This window comes from Myxine glutinosa, chromosome 7 (assembly GCF_964187855.1).
Source record: "Myxine glutinosa chromosome 7, kmMyxGlut1.1, whole genome shotgun sequence".
Taxonomy (NCBI): Eukaryota; Metazoa; Chordata; class Myxini; order Myxiniformes; family Myxinidae; genus Myxine; species Myxine glutinosa.
In genome coordinates, this window is record NC_136267.1 from 95,379,841 (window position 1) to 95,406,732 (window position 26,892).

The 26,892-nt window shown below is 45.3% G+C and overlaps 1 protein-coding gene across 14 annotated transcripts in view; it reads left to right on the forward strand.

The window, feature by feature from the left end:
* LOC137431427 (la-related protein 4) overlaps positions 1-26,892 on the forward strand; it is a 149,186-nt gene that overhangs the window by 118,363 nt on the left and 3,931 nt on the right. For 10 of the 14 annotated variants that reach the window (XM_068122733.2, XM_068122739.2, XM_068122738.2 and 7 more), the window contains exons 14-16: positions 8,915-9,064; positions 9,196-9,308; positions 25,031-25,160. In XM_068122733.2, the coding sequence (XP_067978834.1) occupies positions 8,915-9,064; positions 9,196-9,308; positions 25,031-25,160 (393 nt within the window). The remainder of the gene's footprint in view (positions 1-8,914; positions 9,065-9,195; positions 9,309-25,030; positions 25,161-26,892) is intronic. The other 4 variants (XM_078782015.1, XM_078782012.1, XM_078782016.1 and 1 more) reach the window with 1 other exon arrangement.

The window sequence follows — 26,892 nt, forward strand, 5'->3', positions numbered from 1 at the left end:
ATATGAAATCTTTCCTCTTCTCCAATGGCTTGATCTCTGATCATCAATTTGGTTTCAGACCTGGACACTCCACTCTGGACATGCTGCTTCTGCTTTCTCAACAATGGATGGAGGTCCTCAATGCCAAACAGGAAATTAGAGCAGTCTCCCTTGACATATCACGTGCCTTCGATACAGTCTGGCACCCCGCTCTGCTCACCAAACTCTCCTCTTTTGGTATCCATGGAAATCTCCACGCATGGCTGGCGGACTTCCTCTCTAGTCGTAGTCAACGTGTGGCCCTGAATGGGTTTCTCTCATCTCCTCTTCCTGTTCAGGCTGGAGTTCCCCAAGGCAGTGTTCTGGGCCCTGTGCTTTTTCTGGTCTTCATCAATGATCTCTCTGACTCTCTTGAAAATCCTCTCTATCTCTTTCCTGACGACTCTACTCTCTGTCGCTCCATTCTTCATCCCTCAGATCGGCAGTCTGCAGCCTCCTCACTCTCTGCAGACCTTGACAAAATCACAGACTGGGCAAACAAGTGGAACATGTCTTTCAATCCTGACAAATCTCACACTCTTACGATGTCTCTCCGAAAAGACCTACTGGACAACCCTCCCATCCACTTTCTGAATAATCCTCTCCAAGAAGTTCTGTCACTCAAGCTTTTGGGTCTCACTATCTGCCATGATCTTTCCTGGAAAAACCACATTTCAAATCTGGCCTCCAAAGCCAGTCGCCGACTGGGCATCCTCCATCGTGCGAAGTCCTTCCTTGGCACACCTGAGCTCCTCACCACATACAAGGCTTTCATCCGCAGCTCAATGGAATACTGCTCTCCCCTCTGGGCTGGTGCTCCTGCCTCACACCTAGCTCGGCTTCGCGCTGTTGAAACCAAAGCATTCAGAATCATTGGAATCTCCCGCGATGAAGCTAACTCCAAGGGCCTCTCACTCACTCACCGCAGGCAGGTAGGTGGTCTTTCTGTCTTCTACCGACTCCTCTCCGGCCTTGCTCCCCCAGCTCTCTCCGTGCTCTGTCCCCCAAATATTCCTACAGGTCGCACAAGATCTGCCAGCAACCCTCTGATGGTTAAACTGCCGAAATCTCGGCTCTCTGCTCACCTTCACTCTTTCATTCCTCTTTTCTCCCGCCTGTGGAACAAACTCCCACACTCCCTTCAATCCCTCTCCTCCCTCCAGGTCTTTAAAACAGCTGTTCACCACCATCTCTTATCTTCCCCCATCCATAACCTTGATCTTTTCTACCCCCACTAATTCACCCCAGATCCACCTTGTTTGAAATTCCAACTTATTTCCTGGAAATCCTGGCAGTGTCCATATGTTTATACCTCTCCCACCCCCCCCCCCCCTTCACATGCCTCCCCCCCTTCACATGCCTCCCCCCTTCACATGCCTCCCCCCCAAAGCCCTCCCCCTCCCACAGATCTCTCGATGTCTCCATGTCTCTCGGTCCCTGCTCTCAAATGTTGTGTTTGTGTCCTTCCCCCTCTCTCCCCATCTTGTCTACCGCTCCCGATGTTATTTGTTTTATGTGTCTGTTTGTCTTTCTGTGTGATTAATTTTCGCTCTTTCACGAGCCTCGATCTTGTATTAAAAAAAAAAAAAAAAAAAAAAAAAAAAAAAAAAAAAAAAAAAAAAAAAAAAAAAACGCACAAGATCTGCCTGCAACCCTCTTTTGGTTAAACTGCCAAAATCAAGACTCTCTGCTCACCTCCACTCCTTCATTCCTCTTTTCTCCCGCCTCTGGAACAAACTCCCTCACTCTCTTCAATCCCACTCCACCCTCCAAGTCTTTAAAACAGCTGTTCACCACCATCTCTTATCTTCCCCCATCCAAAACCTTGATCTTTTCTACCCCCGCTAATTTCACCCCAATTCCCCTTTTTGAAATAGCAACTTCTGTCCTGGAAGTCCTTGGTGTCCTTGTGCTTTATACTTCTCCCTCCCCCCCCCCCCCCCCTTTCCCATGCCTCCTCCCCCCGGACCCTCTCCCTTCCACACATCTCCCTGCTCTCGGATGTTGTGTTTGTGTGCTTCCCCTTTTCTCCCCAGCTTGTCTTCCGCTCCCTCTTTTTGTGTATTTTGTTTGTCTGGTCGATTTGTTTGTGAAGTAAATGTTAGCTCTTTCACGAGCCTCGATTCAGTATACAACAAAAAAAAAAAAAAAAAATGTACAAAAGAGCGCGCACAGCTGTAAGGACGAAGGACGGGAACAGTGGTGAGTTTGAGGTGAAGGTGGGAGTGCATCAGGGGTCGGTACTAAGTCCACTACTATTTGTAGCTGTGATGGAGGTGCTGGCTCAGAACGTAAAGGAGGGTTTACCGTGGGAGTTGTTGTATGCAGATGAGCTGGTGTTGATTGCGGAAAGTATGGATGGACTGAAGGAAAAGATGAACAAGTGGAAGGAATGTATGGAGACAAAAGGTCTGAAGGTGAATATCGGAAAGACGAAGGTGATGGCAAGTGGTAAAGCATGTGGTAAGGTGGAAAGAACTGGGAAGTGGCCCTGTGCTGTGTGTAGGAAGGGTGTCGGAGTGAACTCCATTCAAGGTACAATGTGCGCTGAGTGGGTTCATCAAAAATGTGGTCTGAGAGGGTCATTAACCAGTGTGGCAGCTACATTCAAATGTAAGGTGTGCACAGAGGGAGCTGCAGATAGAGGAAATGTTGAGTTGGATCTTGGAGACGGCGTGAAGCTGGAAGGTGTGAAAACATTTTGCTACCTCGGAGACATGCTGAATGGAGAAGGTGGATCAGACTCGGCAACGGTTGCGAGAGTGAGATGTGCATGGAAGAAGTTTCGGGAACTGAGTGGCGTGCTGACGAGGAGGGGAGTGTCATTGAAGCTTAAGGGAAAGGTGTATGCTGCATGTGTGAGAAGTGTTATGATTTATGGGAGCGAGACATCGGTAATGAACGTAGAGCAGCAACTAAGGTTGGAAAGGGTGGAAATGCGAATGGTTCGACGGATGTGCGGAGTATCGTTGAGAGAGAGGAAGACAAATGATGAATTGCGAAAGATGATGGGAATAGAGCCTGTGATTGATGCTGTGAAGAGGAACAGGTTGAGATGGTTTGGTCATGTGTTGAGGAAGGATGAAAGTGACTGGTTGAGAAGAGTGATGGAAATGAATGTAGAAGGAAGTAGAGGACGGGGAAGACCGAGAAAGACTTGGCTAAAGATGGTGGAAAAAGAAATGCGGGCAAGGGGGTTAACAAGGAGAGATGCAGAAAATAGGGCAAAATGGAGAAGATTGTCATGGGGACCGCAAGGCTAACCCCCGCTCTTGTAGGGAAAATGGCCTTTAAAATGCATGTTGTTGTTGTTGTTGTATCTCCAGCCGTTCTGGAGGAGTTGATTTTTTTTTTTTTCAAGGTTTCGTCTTCAAAAAAAATCATAGCTGCCAAACCATGTGACCTGTGACATGCCTGGCCGGGGACATTTTTATTTGTCGTATAAAAGCAATTATGCCTGTAAAGCTTTGCCTTGATCTGTTTCGCCGTTTCAGAGAAGGGTTTTGAAGGTTTTTATGTTCAATGACGTCACCAATTTGCATTTTCCAATATAATTGTTGCATCGATCATGCTCAAAAAATTTCAAACTGATTGGATTAAGCATTGTACTTGTCAAATTATATCATAATAGATGTACAGATGATGTCATAGTTAACAACACCATGCAGAGTTCTTTACAATGAGCCATGTTTCAATGTTTTTATATTGAGCGGTATTGGAGATAGAGGTCCAAAGTTTTTGGGGTTTTTTTTTGGGGGGGGGGGGGGGGGGGGGGGAGGATGTTTCCAAGATGGCGCCTGTACTACTTGACCTATAACGTCATAATTAGCATTACAATAATCTACACGAGTAGGCGCATACTATGGTGAAATTTTGTGTCAATCGGGCGAACGGTTGCCGAGAAAATGAATTCAAAAGTGAATAATCCCACATAAAGCCATATGGAAGAATAATAACAATTAATAAGAAATAAGAGGTTTCCTTCCTGGAAGGATTGGATCCCTAATAATAAGATAAAAGTCACCCTGTAAGTATCAGCATGCATTATGGCAAGTTGGAGAGCATCCAAACAAGTTTACTTTAAAAAAAAAAAAATCCGGTCCCTGCTCCAAGAACGATCGACTGCAGGTGCGGTCGTGTTGTTTATTTACCACACTGGGCATAAACAAGAAATATTTGTGCCAGTTCACTTTATGGCTTCGCTGGTGAAAAAGGCAGTCCTACTACGGTCTCTCGCTTCGCGACCCTGGTGCGCGGAGGGGCTCATTGTGGGTTACGATGAGGTATCTCGCATATTAGATTACAGCATGGCACATTCTTGAATTGGTATCACGAACGATGGAGTGTTGTCTTATTTGAATGAAACATTTCCAACACAACGACAGTACAGAAGCTCTCAAAAGTGCCATCTTCCGAAACTCATTGCTACCAATAGGGTGAAGAAGAAGCTTGTTCCAACAAAGTGAATAAAGTCATAAAATTAATTGGAAGTTTAAAATGTCATTACGATCAATTTGCAAAACTGCAAAAAGTCAATAAAAAGAAAACCCTAAAAAATTATTAAACACAAATACAGAAGATGATATTATTACATGGCTGTGTCATGTGTACACACACAGCAAAATGAATATATATATTATACTGTATATATATACATATATATATATATATACATGTGTACATGCCATACATGTGTACATGTGACGCAGCCATGCATGGCTGTGTCATTTGAATATATATAAAATATATGAATATATACATATATTCATATTCATTCATCGGGCTACGCCCACAAGCGAGCTCACCTCAGCCCTGGTTGGTTGGCGAGGGCTCGCTGGCTCCACCTTTGATGACGAGTTTGTCAGATTTGTACACAGATTGTACACAGCTTGTACAATCAATGCTTGATGCTTGCATCAATGCTTGATATCAATCAATGTATCAATATCAATCAATGATTGTATCAATTGTCCAGATTTGTACACAGCCATACAAAATATATATATATATTATATATATATATATGAATATATATTCATATATTTTCATTGTGTCAGCGAGCAGAGTTAGTGAATATGCAAAAGGGAGCCTCTGTAAACAAAAACCATCATTAAAACATCAAACATTAAACAAAAACCATTTGTGTGTCCCAAACCCATCCCTCTCTGTACCCACCGTACCCACCGTACCCAGTCGTACCCAGCTGCTCCTGGACTCTGTGTCCTTTCCTCCTGACAATGTGGAAAAGTTTCTGTCAACCCTCGACTCTGATTCTGCAACTGGACCTGACGGCATCAGCCCACGGGTCCTAAAATCCTCTTCTTCCGCTCTTTCACTTCCTCTCTCTGTTCTCTTCACCCTCTCTTTTGCTCAAGGTCATCTGCCATCTGCTTGGAAATCAGCCAACATCACTGCTTTGCACAAAAAAGGTGCAAAAACAGATCCTAGCAACTACAGACTAATCAGCCTTCTCCCAATTATCAGCAAAGTCATGGAATCCATCAATGCTTCGGATATGAAATCTTTCCTCTTCTCCAATGGCTTGATCTCTGATCATCAATTTGGTTTCAGACCTGGTCACTCTACTCTGGACATGCTGCTTCTGCTTTCTCAACAATGGATGGAGGTCCTCAATGCCAAACAGGAAATTAGAGCTGTCTCCCTTGACATATCACATGCCTTCGATACGGTCTGGCACCCCGCTCTGCTCACCAAACTCTCCTTCTTTGGTATCCATGGAAATCTCCACGCATGGCTGGCGGACTTCCTCTCTAGTCGTAGTCAACGTGTGGCCCTGAATGGGTTTCTCTCATCTCCTCTTCCTGTTCAGGCTGGAGTTCCCCAAGGCAGTGTTCTGGGCCCTGTGCTTTTTCTGGTCTTCATCAATGATCTCTCTGACTCTCTTGAAAATCCTCTCTATCTCTTTGCTGACGACTCTACTCTCTGTCGCTCCATTCGTCATCCCTCAGATCGGCAGTCTGCAGCCTCCTCACTCACTGCAGACCTGGACAAAATCACAGACTGGGCAAACAAGTGGAACATGTCTTTCAATCCTCACAAATCTCACACTCTTACGATGTCTCTCCGAAAAGACCGACTGGACAACCCTCCCATCCACTTTCTGAATAATCCTCTCCAAGAAGTTCTGTCACTCAAGCTTTTGGGTCTCACTATCTGCCATGATCTTTCCTGGGAAAACCACATTTCAAATCTGGCCTCCAAAGCCAGTCGCCGACTGGGCATCCTCCGTCGTGCGAAGTCCTTCCTTGCCACACCTGAGCTCCTCACCAAATACAAGGCTTTCATCCGCAGCTCAATGGAATACTGCTCTCCCCTCTGGGCTGGTGCTCCTGCCTCACACCTAGCTCGTCTTCACGCCTCACACCTAGCTCGTCTTCACACTGTTGAAACCAAAGTGTTCAGAATCATTGGAATCTCCCGCAATGAAGCTAATCCAAGGGCCTTTCACTCACTCACTGCAGGCAGGTTGGTGGTCTTTCCGTCTTCTACCGACTCCTCTCCGGCCTTGCCCCCCCAGCTCTCTCTGGGCTCTGTCCCCCAAATATTCCTTCAGGTCGCACAAGATCTTCCTGCAACCCTCTTATGGTTAAACTGCCAAAATCAAGACTCTCTGCTCACCTTCTCCTTCATTCCTCTTTTCTCCCACCTCTGGAACAAACTCCCTCACTCTCTTCAATCCCACTCCTCCCTCCACGTCTTTAAAACGGCTGTTCACCACCATCTCTTATCTTCCCCCATCCAAAACCTTGATCTTTTCTACCCCCCACTAATTTCACCCCAAATCCACTTTTTTGAAATACCAACTTCTTTCCTGGAAGTCCTTGGGGTCCTTGTGTTTTATACTTCTCCCACCCCCCCCCTCCCCCTTCCCATGCCTCCTGCCCCCAAGCCCTCTCCCTCCCACACATCTCCCGATGTCCCTGCTCTCAAATGTTGTGTTTGTGTGCTTCCCCTTCTCTCCCCATCTTGTCTTCCGCTCCCTCTTTTTATATGTTTTGTTTGTTTGATTTGTTTGTGTGATATATGTTAGCTCTTTCACAAGCCTCGATTCTGTATACAAAAAAAATAATAAGAATAGTCTGTAAACGAGACATGCACCTCTGCCCTCTCCATGGTTTGTCACCCTCAGGTATCTTCTGCAGGACACACGCAGTTCACCAGCAACCCCCTCCACGTGAAACTGCCTAAATCCAGAACCAATGCTCACCACTCATTTATTCCTTCTTTTTTTTCCTGCCTGTGGAACCACCTTCCATACTGTCTTCAATCTCATTCTTTTCTCCAGGTCTTCAAGACAACTGTTCACCCCCATCTCAAGTCATCCCCCATCCAAAATCATGATCTTTTCTACACCTGTTAAACCACCCACAACCCTCCCAAACATTTTTCTTTTGTATCCATCTTGTCCACCCTTTACCACTCATCGTTACCTGCATCCCTTGTTTGTCCATCTCGGTTTATTTTCTCCCTCCACCTTGCTGTTGGCGTTTCCCCTTTCTCAGGTTGTTCCCTTTATGTTGTCATGATTTGTCCTGTGTCATAGTTCTTCCACGAGCCTAGACGATATCGTGAAAGAAAGAAAAAGAAAAAAAATTAACTTTTTTTTTTAACCCCCATTCAAACAATGCCCCCACATTTGTGGATTCGCCAAACTGAATCAACTTTCAGATCAGCCTTTGTGTAATTGGTTAAATCAAAGCCTTTGTGAAGTGAATTGTTCATATGTTGGCAAAACGACCCGGCGTATTGAGAACCCGATGAATTTCGTCGAACAGGCTGACAGGCCGAGCTGATAATGTTATGGTGATGATTATAATATTGGAAGCAAAACCCAAAAACTGCTTTATCGGTGGCCATTACCTGTTGAAGCATTGTTGTGTGGTGTTTCTAAAGGGTTGATGACAAACATTACTCATGTGCAGCATACATATAGGCTTTGCAACATTTGAAGTGCAAAGTTTCATTTTGTAGAAATTTGAACTCACCACAATTATGAAGTGCAGCTCGATCTGGACGCAGAGCCGAGAGTTAGCCAGGTTGAGAACAGAACTGGTGAACAGCACGTGCCAGCACCACTCCTTGTCCAGCAATGAGTGCGGCACACAACTCTTTCCAAACACAGAAACAAGCAGATCCGCTAGCTGCCACAATTATCAAGTCTGCTTGCCCCAAAGGAACATCAAGAGGAGCGACGAGCCACTCGACTCCCGAACCACCTTCTTGTTTTATCGCTCATGAAGGCAGTCCCTGATTGGTTGTGAAGTGTAACCAATAAGAGCTGACAGACAGTCGCGTGATGTACAAGCAGGAAAGGTTTGCACATGCTCGAAAGTACTGCCGGCAAGCCACTACAATTTCAAGATAAATGTCATAGTAACGGTGAAATACAAGGGAAGAATAGATTGGTAGATAAACAAATGAGCAGGAAGAGACTCGGTGGTAGTGTGGTATTGTGGTTAGTGCCCGCTTTGAGTCTGGGAGGTTGGTGGTTTGAAACGATTATGCCCTTTATGCCCTTTAAAAAAAAGATTTTAGAAAGGGAAACAGTATGGGGAAGAAATGGAAAGATTTCTCGACAATAACATTTCAAATTATTTGGTTTTGATTATGGTTTAAAACTGATGCACAATGTCGCTATTGATGAAAACCTGGCAAGTATTTAGATGGAACTTGTTGGAGGTTTATCCACTTTTTTATTCTTTCAGCCTCCCTGCACCCTTCACATTACTGCTAGATTAAACTACTGATCAGTTTGTACACCAATCCTGTCGTATTATTTGTGACGGCACTTTTTTTTGTTCCCTGCCATTCCTGTGCTATTTTTCTTTTCCGCTAAAGCACCTTGTTATAAATGCCCCTCCCACCCCTGCCCCAGGTCACTTCACCGGGCCCCAGTTCCCCACCACCCGATTTCCACCTTGCTCCAGCTAACTTCCCACCGCTGCCTGGCTCTTTGACTCGTCCAAACTCAAACAGCCCTGAGACCCGTGTGCTGGACAGCATCTGGGGCATCTGCAAAGACAAAGTGAGCTTGCTTGAGGTTTTGTTCCAAACTTTCGACCATTTTAACTCGATTGATTGACACCTGCTTCACCATAGTTTGATTGACTCGTCAACACAATAACTAAAAACCTTTGCTTTAACTATTTTTTGTAGCACGTGTTCTCTGAAAGCGAACTTTCCCAGCCAGAGTCAACAAACGAGGTTGTGACAGAGGTGCCAGATGCAGGAAAAACGGTCTCCATTGAAGCTCCCGCAAGTGATGACAGGTGACAACAGCCATTTCACCGATTGACTACTAAACATGTGTAGGTTTTGAGTTGTGGATTTCATTTATGCAAATGTGCAGTCTTTGCTTTGGCATTTTAATATTGCAGTCACCATATAGTAATAATAAAATAGGTGTGGAGCAGATCAGAGCAGATCATAACATGTTAAAAGCAGGTCACACAAAAAGGTGAAACAATGTGGTCTAGTGTTTAAAAAAAAATAAAAATTCACATTTTCAGCAGGCGGATTGGATGACACAGAGTCGTGTGGGGCCAGAACTTTGTCCTTTTTTTTTTTTTTTTGTTTTTTTTTTGTATACAAGATCGAGGCTTGTGAAAGAGCTAACATTAATCACATAAAAAGTCAAACCGACACATAAAACACAAAAAAAATAAGGGGAGCGGTAGACAAGATGGGGAGAGAGGGGGAAGGACACAAACACAACATTTGAGAGCAGGGACATCGGGAGAAATGTGGGAGGGGGAGGGCTTTGCGGGAGGTGGGAGAGGTATAAAACATATGAACACTGCAAGGACTTCCACGAAACAAGTTGTCAAAAAAAAAAGAAGAAAAGTGTATCGGGTGAATTAGCGGGGGTAGAAAAGATCAAGGTTTTGGATGGGGGAAGATAAGAGATGGTGGTGGACAGCTGTTTTAAAGACCTGGAGGGAGGAGTGGGATTGAAGGGAGTGGGGGAGTTTGTTCCAGAGGCGGGAGAAAAGGGGAATGAAAGAGTGAAGGTGAGCAGAGAGCCTAGATTTTGGCAGTTTAACCATAAGAGGGTTGCAGGCAGATCTTGTGCGACCTGAAGGAATATTGGGGGGACAGAGCACAGAGAGAGCTGGGGGAGCAAGGCCAGAGAGGAGTCAGTAGAAGACAGAAAGTCCACCAACCTGCCTGCGGTGAGTGAGTGAAAGGCCCTCGGAGTTAACTTCATCGCAAGAGACTCCAATGATTCTGAGAGCTTTGGTTTCAACAGCGTGAGGCCGAGCTAGATGTGAGGCAGGAGCACCAGCCCAGAGGGGGGGGGGGGGGGGGGGAACAGTATTCCATTGAGCTGCGGATGAAAGCCTTGTATGTGGTGAGGAGCTCAGGTCTGCCAAGGACTTCGCACGACGGAGGATGCCCAGTTGGCGACTGGCTTTGGAGGCCAGCTTGGAAATGTGGTTTTCCCAAGAAAGATCATGGCAGATAGTGAGACCCAAAATCTTGAGCGACAGAACTTATTGGAGAGGATTGTTGAGAAAGTAGATGGGAGGGTTTTCCAGTCGGTCCTTTCGGAGAGACATTGTAAGAGTGTGAGATTTGTCAGGATTGAAAGACATGTTCCACTTGTTTGACCAGTCTGTGATTTTGTCCAGGTCTGCAGAGAGTGAGGAGGCTGCAGACTGCCGATCTGAGGGATGAGGAATAGAGCGGCAGATAGTTGAGTCATCAACAAAGAGAAAGAGAGGATTTTCCAGAGAGTCGGAGAGATCATTGATGAAGACCAGAAATAGCACAGGGCCCAGAACACTACCTTGGGGAATTCCAGCCAGAACAGGATGGGGAGATGAGAGAAATCCATTCAGGGCCACACGTTGCCTACGATCAGAGAGGACGTCCGCAAGCCATGACTGGAGATTTCAATGGATACCATAGGAGGAGAGTTTGGTGAGCAGAGCTGGGTGCCAGACTGTATCGAAGGCACGTGATATGTCAAGTGAGACAGCTCTGATTTCCTGTTTGGCATTGACCTCCATCCATTGTTGAGACAGCAGAAGCAACATGTCCAGAGTAGAGTGTCCAGGTCTGAATCCAAATTGATGATCAGAGATCAAGCCATTGGAGAAGAGGAAGGATTTGATATCCTAAGCAATGATGGATTCCATGACTTTGCTGATAATTGGAAGCAGGCTGATTGGTCTGTAGTTGCAAGCATCTGTTTTTGCACCTTTTTGTGTAAAGCGGTAATGTTTGCTGATTTCCAAGATGCTGGCAGATGACCTTGAGTAAAAGAGAGGGTGAAAAGAACAGAGAGAGGGTGAGATAGAGCGGCAGAGCAGGATTTTAGGACCCGTGGGCTGATGCCGTCTGGTCCAGTTGCAGAATCAGAGTTGAGGTTTGACAAAAACTTCTCCACCTTGTCAGGAGAGAAGGACACAGAGTCCAGGAACAGTTGGGTTCGACTGGGAAAGGTGGGAACAGAGAGAGATGGGTTTGGGACACAAGATTTTGAGGCAAACACAGAGTTGAGGCATTCGGCTTTGTCACGTGCGGTGTCAACTGTGTAGCCCTTTGAGGTAAGGGAGGGGATGGAGGGGTAACAAACACCAGAAACGGATTTGACCAGACGCCACCAGGATTTGGAGGAAGGAGACAGGTTTGAGAGTTCAATCTTGAGTGTGGAGAGATCTTGCTTTCTGGCACTCCTGGGGGTAGACACACACTTGTTCCGAGCTTGGTGGAAGGAACTGAGATTGCCGTCAGTTGGATTTTCCTTCCAAGAGGCAAAGGCAAGTTGTTTCAGGGCAACTGCCTCACCACAAGATTCAGTGTACCATTAGTCTGGGATCCGAGGCCTGGAAATGTGTAAAAAAGTGATTTTGAAGTGACACCCCTGCTATAAAATGTTTGACCCCTAGATCATGTCTGTGGGGGTGTTAGCCACCAGAAAAGTGACTTTAGCAAGGTAGTTTGGATTGCGCGAATTCTGTAAGGACGTTTTTTAACTTGGGGCGTCAACTGTAAAAAAGCAAGAAATTTAGGGGTAGGGGAAATTCAATTGACCATATATCCCATAATACAGGGGTGAGTGCAACAAATTACCACTCATTCTTTTTTTTATAAATTTGGCTTTTATATGAAACATGATTCATCGTGATTGGACCATCCATGAGGTCAGCAGAGGTCAAAAGGTCACAGAAAGTGGGTTAAGCTGAAAATTTAGCTCCTTTATCAAATAATTCACATATGTATATGTCACAATATTTCTTTGCATCCCTCGACTGTTTCTGGCCTATATTGATCGTAATAGTGATGGTTTACTGTGGTGGTTGATGCTTTTCATCTTTTGTGTGGTGCTAGGGATTATTATGCTACATTTGTTTCAGCAACTTGCTTCACTCTTGCTGATCTTTATGATTACCATCGATCTTCAGCCTTAAACTTCCATTCAGAGACACAAGATGGTGGTAGTTTTGATGCTACAACAAATATAATTTATCAGTACACATTTGAGGGAGAAGGAAGTGGGGAGGTAGTGGGGGCAGTGCCCCTTAAGAAAACCAGGAAACTGACTATCAGTGAACCAGACAAATTCGTTCCAGTAAGTAGTAAACTGACACTGAAGGACAGAAGACAGGCTTGGTCATTACATGATATTGAACTTCCTCATGATGACAAGGGGGAAGCCTGCTTTCTAGCTGACAAGAACATCGTTTGGTTCCTACTGAGGATGTATCCAACACAGTTGATGACGGGTGAAAACGACAAGGACACTGGTAGCCTGACATGGAGCAGCTTCTTTGAATACAGATCTGGGCAACATACAGAGAAAACAAAGATTGGTTATGGACCATTGCTTCCACAAAACCCAACCAACGCAGATGTAGTCCAGACCTCATTGGACTACTTTGTCTCCTTGAGTCTTAAGATGGGTCAGGCTAAGACGGTGGTGACTTGTGACCAGGCGATATATGACATAGTAAAGGGGTTGTTTAGGAAGGAATCGGAAAAGTACAAAGATGTTATTGTTCGACTTGGAGGATTCCATATTGCCCAGAACTTCTTGGGATCTATTGGATTTTTCATAATGGAGAGTGGCATAGAGGACATTCTGGTTTCTAGTGATATCTGTGGTCGAGGTACAGCCAATAAAGTCATGGCAGGAAAAGATTATTATATGATGGTCCGTTATCATTCATGGTTGAGTGAGGCATTGTTCATGCTGAAGTGGGAGGCATTTGAGAAATGGCTGTTGTTTGAGAAGAATGAGGAGACACTTTCTTTGCTTTCGTCTCTGCTTGAAAGTCTTAGAAATGCCTTTGACAGGAAAGAGAAGGACGAATTTGCTGCACTCATGAAGGAAGTCATGAAATGCCTAGAGTCACTGGAGTCGCTCTGGGGAGATTTTGAGAAGGGATTAGGAGTGACAGCCCATCTTTGGAGCATGTACATAGACATGGTGCTTATCCTAAGGCATTACATCCATGCTGAGAGAGCTGGGCTATGGCAACAGCACTTACAAGAGGTACAGAATATGCTACCCTATACCATTGCTTCCGGCCATAGTAAGTACATGTCCTGCCTTCCGATCTATCTCAGTGAGATGCAAAAGCTTCCAGAAACAGCACCAGAAGTGCACGAGGAGTTTGCAGCTGGCAAATTCACAGTTCACCAGACTGCAGGAGACTTTAATGGTGTGTGGACAGGCCTTGCCCTTGAACAGACCTACAATAGGGAAGGCAAAACAAGCCTCTTTAAGGGTATAACACAGTCTGAATCAGCACGAGAAAAGTACATCAAGGCTCTACCGTTCATGACCTCTGTCTCTGAAAGTGTAAAACAGATGGCACACATGGCCTCGCCGCAATCTGACCACCACGAGAAGCTGAGGAAAGACGACATGGAAGCCGTGTTGCAGATCAAACGGACCGTGGAAGAGAAGATGCAAAACCCATTCGATCCTTCACTTGCGACAGATAAACTAATGAACATATCCACAGGTCAGATTCTTGCAGCAACTACCCTGGTAGATGCCAAAGGTCTAGGCTTGGAGGCAATGGATGCTGCCACGACGACGAATGGAGACAAGATTGTCCAACCGAAGATAGAAACATTCGCCACACATCTGAAGAAAAGTAAGAAAAAGATGGACACTGTGAAAGAAGTCATCAGAGAGGAGAGTGCAGTGACAAGGGCACTTTGTTTCGCACAGGACCTGAGTGATGAGGCACGGACTGAGGCATTTAGTTACGAATGGCTTGAGTACCCTCCCTCGTTGTTTGAGCCAGAGAAGAATGGATTTTCCATGCGGAAAGGTTGCAAATCCAACTATCTATCCACTCTACAGGCAGAGGTTGCCGAGTCATGGGAACCGTTAAAAGAGTTGCCTCCTTCTGCATCTGATGCAGTTTATGTAGTCGATGCAATAGCATTCATCCAGCGGTTCAACACACTTGGTTCGAGTACATTTGACCAACTTCAGGAAAGGTACAGGAACAAACTCTTGAACATGAAACCCAGACATTGCACTGAAGTGCATTTCGTGGGCGATCAATATGATTTTGGGTTAAAGAGTCTAAAAGTGGTTGAACGCCAGAGATGGGAGTCAAATACCAATTTGCCAGAGTTTGTTCCAGCGGACATCATGAAAATCCCTGATTGGAACACATTCCTGTCAAACCCTTGTAACAAGACCAATCTGCTGTCGTATCTTGCTTCACGTTGGTCCCAGGAGTCATCCTGGCCTGATGGCTTCTGCCTGGTCCTTGGGGTCAACGCCCAGGCAACTCGTGTGACACAGACGGAACATACCAATGTTGATGAGCTGTACTGCCCTAACCACGAGGAGGCGGACACCAGAATCTTTGCTCACATTGCTAGCTGTGACAACAGCGTAGTTGTCATTCAGGCTACAGATACAGATATCATCGTCTTGTCAATGTATAATTTCCCTCGGTTGACAAACGTTGTTGAGTTATGGGTGGAAAAGGATGATCTGTTCCTCCCCATCCATGACTTGGTGAATGAGTTGGCCACAGCAGTTGGAAAGAACGTATTGGCACTCACAGACACACTGCTCATCTCCTACATTCTGTCAGGTTGTGATTCGGTGAGCTATCCTTTCAAACGGGGTATGAAGAGAGCAGTGAAAGTCGCACTCCAGCATGTTGACAAACAGCCAGCGTTGTCCAATTTCATCCGACATGAATCCGGACCTTCTGCACATGATCAGGTGATAACTGAAGCACGAAGCTTCTTTTGTGATCTCTACAGCAAGCCAGGGTATTCATCCCTGGATAAGCTCCGCGCCCACTTGTTTGCATCTAGCAAACTAGATCTGCGCTCCCTTCCTCCAACAGAAGATGCTTTTCACTTCCACGTTCTCAGGAGCCTTTGTCAGATCAGCTTATACAAGCAAGCTTCACTCAACAATCCAGTGCTTCTTCCACTTGAAGAGTATGGCAAGAGTGTGGATGGTGACAGGTTAATTCCTGTCATGAAGAGCAAGCCATCAAAGCCTTCTGCTGCGAAGTTGAAGTACTGCAAATGTAAGAAGAAACCGAACTGCCTGAGGAATTGCCCTTGTGCGAAAGCTGGAGTACCATGCATCATTCATTGCATGTGCCTGCAATGACGACAGAGAAAAATGTGGACGGCTTCTGACTGATGACGGTGATGATGATGAGTAAATAGAGGTAATGACACTTTTCCAGACAGTATGTGGTATGACTTGTCGTTTTAAAACATGTTGAAGAGTACCGTGCAAATAGATAGTGTGAATGCCCGATTTTGGTGATTTTTTAAAAGTTATGCAAATCTAAAGTGACATACATGCCAGTAAGTTAAGTTCAGTCGGGGCATTTCTTTCCCAAAAACATCAGAGGGGTACAAACAACATATTTTGGGTGTAAAAGTTTGGCTATATTGAGCTTGAAGTAGGAAAAATGTGATTTTATTTACTAAAGGAGCTAAACTTTTAGCTTAACCCACTTTCCGTGACCTTTTGACCTCTGCTGACCTCATGGATGGTCCAATCACGTTGAATCATGTTTCATATAAAAGCCAAATTTATAACAAAAAGAATGAGTGGTAATTTGTTGCACTCACCCCTGTATTATGGGATATATGGTCAATTGAATTTCCCCTACCCCTAAATTTCTTGCTTTTTTACAGTTGACGCCCCAAGTTAAAAAACGTCCTTACAGAATTCGCGCAATCCAAACTACCTTGCTAAAGTCATTTTTCTGGTGGCTAACACCCCCACAGACATGATCTAGGGGTCAAACATTTTATAGCAGGGGTGTCACTTCAAAATCAAATTTTGAGGTCTCGGATCCCAGACTACATGGACGGGAGGAAGGGTAAGACAACTGAAGACGAGATGGGATAAATCTGTGCTTGAGAAAGAGCAGTTTGCTTTGGAAGAATTCCCAGGAAGAATTGATGTCAGAGGCAGTAGAGATGGGAGACCAGTCCAGGTGATTGATGGCTGCTTGCAGCCCGTGCCAGTCGACCTGAGTGAAATGCCAGACTCGTAGCACTGAGGAGGCTCTCTGAGAATGGCCAGAGAGATGTCCACTTTAACAAGCACATGATCAGAAGAACCGATTGGAGCACAAGAAGAGCAGCAGACATTTGCAGGGAAGTTTGTCATAACCAAGTCCAGAAGAGAAGATACTCCATTGACTGAGATCCGGGTCGGGAAATTGACAGATTGTGTCAGTCCCAATGAGTCGCAGAAGTCCTTTGCTGAGGTGCCATGGCTGGTGAGAGATGAACCCACACCCAGCCAGCTGGCATGATGACAGTTGAAGTCGCCACATATGAGGAAGAGAGAGTTTGGATGAGTTGATAGAAGTTGGTCCATGTTGTCCGACAGCGAAATGTAAATGGAGTCATCACTGTTTGGAGGACGGTACAGAACACATATGAACAAAAGGTGGGAGCGGAGAGGAAGCCGTAGCCAGAGGTCCTCCTGGGGGTGGGCTGGAGAGAGGGCAGTGCAAGGAGAGTGTGGAAGAGAGTTTTTGATAAAGATAGCCATCCCACCACCAGGACGAGGCTCAGGTCTATCATACCGGATGAGGGAGTAACCAGGAAGAGATATTAAGGAATCAGAGATATCTTGAAGGAGGAAAGTTTCTGTTAAGCAGATCAAGTCTGGATTGTCAGAAGCAACCTGAATGGAGAGATCAATCAGGTTTGAGCGAAGGCCCCGGATGTTTGAGGTCTATACCGTTAATGAGGAGAGAGGACGGGTGCAGGACAGGGGAGGGGAGGGGTAGGGTCAGATGAAGGATGAGAGGGGGAGGTAGGAAGAGCAGTTGATAGTGTGTCAGAGATTACAGAAGAGTTACAAGAAAGGGAAGGATGAGGAGGACAAAATGTTTGATGGAGATGGGATGAGGCACAGTGAGGGGTTGTTTGAGGGGGGGGGGGGGGAGAGGAAAGTAGAAGGTTGGGGGAGATGGAGGTATGAGATAGAAGGGAGACGAAGTGAGAAGGAGGTGGGAGGAGGGAGAATTTGGGAGGGATGGTTGGGGGGGGGGATTTGGGGGGGTGTTTTGAATGGGAGGGGCAAGGGGGGAGTTTAGGAGGGGGGGCAAGGGGGGAGTTTAGGAGGGGGGGGAGATTTGGAGGGGAGGAGCAAGGGGGGAGTTAAGGAGGGGAGGGGCAAGGGGGGAGATTTGGAGGGGAGGGGCAAGGGGGAGTTTAGAAAGTGGATGATTAATGAAAGATGAACATTTATAACAAATTGGGTTTGTTGTGATTTTCAAGTTATCGATCCGTTTAAGAACGATGGAGGAGGGGTGGAATGAATGAGAATTTAGAGCATGTAGTGAGAAAGAATTATAAGAGATTGAATATTTTTTTGAAATGGAATGAGTTGAAAAGGAAATTGAAAGGAGCCTTTTAAATAGGAAGAAAAACAGCATGTTGTAATATACGACTGAATATAACACTCCAGGTGAAAGTTTAAACATATTTGAAGTCGGCAGACGGGACCGTGAAGAACAATATTATATTCACAAAAATACCAATGGGGAGAGGGAGCCTCGGGGGACAACCACGAGTCACTTGAACAGGGCAAAAGGTGGAAGGCAAGGGGATAATGGGGGCGGGGCGGGACAGCGCATATGGACAGAGGCAAAAGCACACGATGGGACAAAAGCACACGAAGAGAAAGGGAAATAAGTTTTTTGTTGTTGTTGTTTTTTTGGGAGGGGATTGGGGGTTACAACGTTAGCCAAAGAGTAGATGTTCGGTGAAGTTTGGGGGAGAAGGGAAAATCAAAAAACCTAGCAAAACCAGCGAAGGAAGGAACAAACTTCGACGGGGGAAGCCTGAGGCTGCAAGGCCTCACACACCGTGCGGCAAACAAACGATTAATTTATGAAAGATAAACACCGAGAAACTTCCAAGGGACACACTAGAGGTTCACACCGAAAGATAAATACAGTTTCGACAAAATACAATTGTGAACAGACAACTTTGAAAACGTGGACACCGTGTGGAGCTTCGAAAAGCCTTCGAAAATCCTGAAAATACTTTGATCTATGGACAAGTTATTACAAAGAAGACTAGGATGTACTTTTGGTTGTGTTTAGCAGAGTGATGCATGCCACCTACGGGTACTTTTGCCCGTGAATTAACACTGTACGTAGCACAGGGTAGCTTAGGTGACTGAACTGTGCATAATACCTTGTCACTCACTCAGCACTACCACGTCGTAAAAGGACGTGTGTGAACATTGTGGGGCTGCACCACAGGTCTCTCTCAAAATATCAACCGTCGCTTCACTAACGGGAATACCTAGAGAGGGGAGCAAGGAGGGGGTGGGAGTGTTGGGGAGGGGAAGGAGTTTTCTCGACTTTTGGAAGTAGGAAGGGGGTGGGATTCTCAACTTGAGCTTGGTAGGGTGACCGTGAACTTGGTGAAAGGGTGGGGGTTTCTCAATTTGTATTTGGTTGGGAGTTTCATGTGAGGAGTTGTCGACTTGCTTTTGGTAGTGGGACATGAGGGCAAGGGGTGGGGTCTACTTTCATTTGGTAGGGCGGCCTGAGGGGAAGTGGGGGTGGGGGGTCTCAATTTGTATTTGGTAGTGGGTCTTGAGGGGAAGTTGAAGGGGAGAGGGTTACATAGACTGTAGGTTTAAGTTTACTTAGAGTCGAGCTTTACTACCCGTGCACCTCATAGAGGTATATAAACGAGAGGGGGACTTAAGGCGGAGGGGTTACTTTACCCCCTTTATACCTCATTGAGGCTGAAGCGAGAGGAGGACTTGAGGGAAGGGGGAGTAAACACCTACAGTTTCATAAGCAGACCGATTAATCAGTGTTTGCCATCCCTTGGATGGATTAAAACTGGATGTCCCGTCCCGTCTGCCGGCATTAGTACAGAATTGAACGAAATGGGGTACGGTACGTTCAAACAGGTTCAAACAGCACCTACCATTTTAAAGAGATTATAATGTGGGCTTCCCTTGACAGATGAGACTTGTACTGCGACTGTCGCCCTGTGTAACCACTATCATGGAACTGGAACTCTACGGGGTGGTAATTCAGGCACTTTATTCAATAAAGTAGTCATTAAATAAAGGAACATTTTAGTTGTAATTAAAATAGTCATATTCTATGATGCTGCCTTCCCCTCCCCTTACGCTTAGCTCCTCCCAAATCCTCTCCACTCCCCTACAACTCTCCGGGCAGTGTTTGTGCCTTTATTTAGTTACAACTAAAATGTGATAAGCTCGGGAATCTCTTAACCTGAGCTGAATTTCAAAATTTTAAACTGTGAAATTGAGCTTATCACCAGTTCTGACTGCTAAAAAGTGTTCATTTGCTGAAAAAACAAGACCAATAGTCTAACAGCGGCATAGCTGGGCTTGTTTGATACTGTAGTTGAAGAGTATAGTATGACCTGGGTGGGGATACCAGTTAGCAGTTAGCAAATAATGCAAGTATTACAATTTTTTGACTTCAGCCATGGACAGCCAGTTCCTGAATGCCATTCACCGGTTTTTTACCCAAGCCAAACAATGAACATTCCAAACGAATAAATTCCACATTCCTGTGCCACTTTCAGTTGAACATCAGGCATTGACAGCACGTTCTCTGTATTTTTATTCCAAACAGCATCATTCATCATTCTAATTACAAATTAATACTATAGTATTAACGTATCAAAATATGACGTTAAATCATGATTGTATTTAGACATCAAACCAGCGAACCGTCAACACCAGTTCATTTCTGGATTCGGGAGCAAGATGCATGTTGATCGCATTTCAAAATCATAATTGTATTGTTATGTCAGTAGGGTAGGGCAATATCTAGAGTCAGGTAGATCTGAATAGGTAACATGCATCGTCTGTCGCGATAGGGAATCTACCTGTAATAAGTTCTGTGTGTTTAGTCCGGTTTGTCGGGTTAAGATGTCTGCTTGTGAACATACCAGGATGTTCAGGTGTTAGATAGTGTAGGGAATAAGACAAACCCCTGTGTCAAACCTGGTAGCCAAACCTTTGTCCCTTATGGCAATGCATACCCATATAAACACTTAGACAGGCCCTTTAGTGCACACAGTAATTAAATTCCCTTCCCTGACAAGGACTTCGGAAGAAAACGGGCATGGGGCCAGTTCGGGGCACCGCCGCATGGGCCGCAGCCAGCTACACCTCCGGCAGGCCTAGGAACATAGAGTGACACGAGCTATCACCATGCTACAGGGAACGAGTGATTGGTTGGCGCGGAAGGCGCGAACCTCCAGCCAATCAGGGTGAGCAATACCAGGTGGGAGGGACTCGGCCAATGAGAGGGCACCAGCAAGAGGGAACATTGGAGGAGAGTGGACGCAAGGTGATAAAAGGGGCGGCACGATTTTCAGCAGCTCGAGCTGCAGCTCTAGCTCTAGTTTTTGGGTTCTTCGCTGCCTCTTGTGCTGCACGTCCCTCTCTGGCTGTCTCGACGCTGCACGACATCTTGTGCTCTCTGCACTTCCCTTCTTGGTCTTGAGAGGTCCTGGTGGTCGTTGGTTCACCATCTGTGTGGTGCTTGGAGCGGTGCTCGGTGCTTTCGGTGCTGTGAACGGGCGGGGTCTCGTGTGCGAACAGAGAGGGCGTTGGCTCGGGCCTAGCAGAGCGTGGGTGCATCGGAACTTGGAGCCACGGCAGACAATACAAGACGACGGACAGATAAGACCGCACACCACATACACACCATAACGAACGGTTCTTTTCCTTAATTCGTATTCCCTCCTCTCGTATCCGAAATCTGTGTGTGGGGACATCCCGATTAGGATATTTATTACCGGCACGTGCTTTTCCCTGTCCCGACCTTTGCAAATAAACCCTTGTATTATTTTCCATTCCCTGCAAATCTTGTGCCGTTTGAGTTCGTTCACCTTCCACAGGTACACACTTTCACCGCAGCTTCCACTTCCCTTCTTCCTCCCGCGTTTTATAGCCGAATCCGTGTTTGGTCGTCACCTCAGGTAAATCCGTTCTGGTCCATCCGCGAGCCCTGGTGTTAACCGGAAGGGTCCGCACGACAGTATTTAGGAATTTCTGAAACCTCCTACCTATCTTACGACACCCCGCTGGGACCGCCAAAGCATTCCACAGAAGGTAAAAGGGAAACTGTAAGGGTTTTTGGTAAAAAAAATTTGGTAAAATATTTCCTTTTGGTAAAATATGCAACTGTAAGGGTAACTAAATGCGTCCCCCTGTCATATGACCATACTCTCAGCTCTGATTGGTGTATGTTTGTGGGGACATACGGATAAACAAACGCTGTTCTAGACGGCATTGTCCTACGGGCTACGCCATAAAAAGCGTCTCCAGACGTCTCCAGATGTTTAGTATTGAGCGCCATTTCAGCCATGTGATAACTTAGAGCATAAATGATACAAACCCAGCACTTCCCTCAATCTTCTCAAGAAACACTCTCCAATCGACAAACGCAAATCATCTAAACCCAGCTCATATTCCCTGGTGGTGGGCAAACAATCCAACGCTTGGCGAATACGCTTGGTTTTAAGAATTGGTAATTTCTTACATTTTTCAGATTTCACTCCAGATTTTGAGTTATTTAGTACACCAGCTCCAATCCTCAAATCTGAAGACAGATTTCAATTATATACTTTAGTCTGTGAGAATACATCTTGGTTCTGAGGCAAAGCATGTTTAATAGGCCTGGGATGAGAAGTTGGGCTGACCAAGGATAAGCCTTCCATGTCAGTAAACCGTTAACTATCTTCAAAAGGGGTGTTTAAATTTACCCAAATACTCAGTTTTCTTTCATGCAATCCCTTGGAGTTCCCCGAGTATGCATGCAAAGTTTTGGGCCACTAAGTTTCACAGTTTTGGCATTATGGAGGAGACACGCACACGCACACACTTACGCAGGTGGATGCTTTGAGACCCAGTAGTTATCCGTATTACATATTCTGAGGCCCACCCACATGTGGAGAAAGCAGGCAAAAAGAGCTTGTATGCATAGACACACACACACACACACACACACTCATAAACACACACACACACACACACACACACACACACACACAAAGGTGGATACATAAGAGACCTGGAAGGGCTCCGTTCCAACTTCTGAAACCTGCAAATGGAGATAACAACCAATGACACACATTTGAACTGACGAAACAAGAAAAAAAAACAAAGAACGAAAGAAAGAATCAAGAAAGGTGATTTCTCTACTATACATTGATGTTTTAATGCTATTTGCACCAAACGCCGAAAAATTGGCAGAACAACTGAAATTGGTGAAACGGTTCTCTAACGACATCCAAATGGAATTTGGCCTTGATAAGTGTGCCAAGTGCAGAGGTAGACCAACAAAAATAGACAACATAAAAATCAACGTAAATACAACAATGCACGAGCTTGACAACGAAGCATCTTACAAATACCTTGGAGTAGAAGAGGGCCACCAAATTTGTCATAAAAAATGCGCAACAGTTATCAAAGAATATCTGCTTATAACGATGCTGATTCTGAAAACATATCTTGCCCAAGAAACAAAATCAAAGCCATAAAACAACTGGCAGTACCAATGTTCCAGTATAGCTGTGGAATAGCAAACTGGCCACAAGCAGATATCAAAAAACAAGGAAACTCCCCACTATCCACAAAATGTTCTACAAAAATCAGTGCATCCCAAGAATGCAGCTGCCGAGGAAAGAAGGAGGCCCCTGATGGAACTCAATCAAGTGCACAGAGTGACGACGGTAGGATTAGCAGAGTACATGAAAAACTCAACAGACTACCGAATACAATTTGTGTACAAGCATTAACACAATAAGCCAGAAAAGGTATCTCTCACTCACCTTGCAAAAAACTTCCAAAAACAGGTGTGATTAGATGATGTCACATACCAAACCAAAACAGCAATGAATACAGCCCCAACGATTGCAAAAAAGACAAAAGAAAAATGCAAGATGAAATACCAGCAGATATATAGTGACAACTAGGAGAAAGACAAAAGAGCAGGGAAATATAAAACTTGAACAATGCGACTGTGTCGCCAATATGCCTCCACATAGTCCCACAACGGGAAGATGCCATCACTCTGCATATGTATGGGTAGTGGATCACGTTTGTGAAGTTTGGTGTTGATCGGATAAGGTTTGTTTTTCTATCCAAGATGGCTGCCAAACCACGTGACCAATGACATCGTCATTTTCAAACTATATGCAACAGTGCTGTTAGATTAAATTTCGCATCGATAGAGTGAGCGGTTTCAGAGATATAATTATTTAATATTTTCCTTCAATCCAAAATGGCTGACAAACCATGTGACCTGTGATGTCATCAATTTAATATTTCAATACAAATGGGGCATAGATCATGTGCATGCAGTTTCAGATTTTTAGGATAAGGAACTCGATGAAAACATTTTTGGCTGGTATACTAACTACTTCACCTATGATGTCATCATTATCATGCTTTTGTTCCTCATTGGGAGTACTTGACAATGTGCCAAGTTTAAAAAAAATTCATTCAGCAGTTTCCGAGAAAAATGTTTTTAATTATTTGCTTTTAATCCAAGATGGCTGCCGTACCACGTGACCTATGATGTCACAATTATCAAAACATTCTGCATGGGTGTCACTCCTACCCTGAAAGTTTTGTCTCAATTGGACATATGGTTGCTGAGATAAACGAGGTTTAGCCCGGACGGATGGACGGAAGGACGACCTGAAAACATAATGCCTCTGGCGACTTTGTCGGCGGAGGCATAAAAAAAAGTGTTGGACAGATTGGGGATAGACAAAGAACGATCACTGGAATGGCTAAGAAGAGGTCAGCTCAACTGGGACGGAGAACGAATCATTATTGATGCCAAAGACGAAGGACACTACACGAATGGCTTTAAGAAGATGGCAGAACTGAGTCAATCAGAAAAGTGTAGGTTCTGCATTTTAGAGACAGAAAGCACAAGTCACCCCCTATCAAGATGTAACAAACTCATGTCAGAGCAGCTGTACACCCTAAGGCATAACAAGGTATGTAGAGTAATCCACTGGCACATCTCCAGAAATTTCAATATCCCAGTTCCACAAAACTCATGGAAACATGAACCAAAAGCAATCATTGAAAACAAGGACATAATGTTCATGTATGACCTGATGATCCCATCCAGTGTGACGATAGAAAACAAAGCACTGCGATCGGACATGGTACTCAGGAATAAAAAGGAAAATACCATACAGCATTGCTGATTGAGATATTTGTACCCTGTAACTTTGGCCTAACTAATGCAGAAGTCAAGAAAAAGGTCAAATACCAAGACCTCAAGATTGAAGTGAAAAGATCATGGAAGCTGTAAAGTGCCAAAATTGTACCAGTGATAATTGGTGCAATGGGAATGATAAAGAAGAATCTTGGAGATCTTGAACACCATCCCTCTACATGTAATGTTTCCACGTGAATGTATTTTGACTCGTTTTAAATCTTCAGTGTGCTGTTGACACAGTCGTGTGATGTTCCTCCCAGCAGTGAACCTGAGGTAACTGTAGGTTCGGTGGCAGTGGTCGAGATGCAGAGGCAACATCAGCAAATACTACAAGCTTCTCCTGTGTGCTCACCTGCAATCTCATCCGTCGTCAACATCACATCATCTCATGTGAGTTCTGTGTGAAGTTGTTTAATCTTCTTAATTTCATCACAGGTATGGTGAAAAGTGAGGATGGGAAACAGTTGGACTGTTTTGCATAGAAAGCCAGAGCTAATTGCATTTTGTGCAAAATTGTCAGCCAGTACATAATGTTTATGGCTTTGCTACTTCTGCAATGCCTTTGTAGGCAATCCAATAGTTTATGTATGCCCACCACAGACAAATGGGTCATGTCCATGGTCTTGTAAGGTCCAGGAACCTCTCGGCTGAGGATTTGATCTCATTTTTTGATTTGCCTCCTTGGATTTGATAACGTCAGCAATACCAAGATGAATACTGACAATATGCAAGGTGCAGCACTAACATCCGTTAACATTTTGACTTCACATATCTGTTCAAGAGGTAACTTACAGTTGGAAAACTTGTAGTCCTAGATTGAAGAGCAAATATGTTTTTATTTTATCTTTAACCTTGCATTTTGCAAGAAAATCAAAGGGAGGCGCAAAGCGCCCCTCCCTTTATATAACTACTAGCAGAGGTACCCGGCTTTGCACGGGAGTGGGAGGAGGAGGGGAGGGGGAAGAGGAGGGGAGGGGAACGGGGGGGGAGGGGGGAGGGGGGAAGCGGGGGAGGAGGAGGGGAGGGGGAAGAGGAGGGGAGGGGAATGGGGGGGGAGGGGGAAGGGGGGGGAGGGGGGGAGGGGAAGGGGGGAGGGAAGGGTGCGGGGGTGCCCAGGGGAAGAAGGGCCCCTCCCCTCCCCCTCCCCCCCCTTTCCCCTCCCCCCCTCCCCTCCCCCCTTCCCCCTCCCCCTCCCCCTTCCCCCTTCCCCCTCCCCCTCCCCCCCTCCCATCCCCTTCCCCCTCGTTCCCCTCCCCTTCTCTTCCCCCTCCCCTCCTCCTCCCCCTTCACACCAGGGGGGTTGACTCAGCCTGTCATCCCACCGAGGTCGGAAGTCGGAACTCATTGTCGTCAAATAAATGTAGCCTGTATGTTTCACTCTTTGTCACATGCCGTTGGTCCCATGTCAATCGGATGAAGTTGAAAAATTAACGTTACGAAGGTTCTCTGGGACGTACTGATTCCGAATAATGAAGTTGAAAAATTAACGTTCCGAAATACGCTAATTACGCTAACAGAAGCGCTGGAGGGAGCACTGCGCTCCCTCCCTTAGATTCCCTCCCTCTTCTGCTAGCGCTAATTACGCGTAACACACTAATTTTAAAACCCGAAGTTTTTTTAATTTTAAGGTGTGCTGTAGTCAGAAGCGCTAGAAGCGCTGCGCTCCCTCCCTTCGAATCCCTCTCTCTTCTGCTAGTGCTAATAATACGCTAATTTTAAAACCCGAAATTTTTTAAATGTTTATGTCTCCGTGACATTCCTGGGACCATCCCGAGTCGAACAGTACTTTCCGCTCGCAAATCCGTCCACGGGTTCTCGAGATCTTAGAGATCGTAGATCTATCAGGATACAGACACAGAGGCCAACTCTACTTTATATATATAGATAAGGGATCGTTTATCTGTATGCAGCTTTAACATGGGGATTGAAAATACGTTTCTCGGCTTCTACTGGACGAAATCGGCTGCAAATTTCAGAAGTAAATGCTTTGTACGTTGAGGTAATATGTTCCAAATTTCAGCAACATCCGTTTATGCATTATTGAGTTATATTTAGAAAACCCCTGAAATCACGTTGGTGTCCGTCCGCCCAAACTGTGTTTGAAACCAAGTAATGCTCTCGA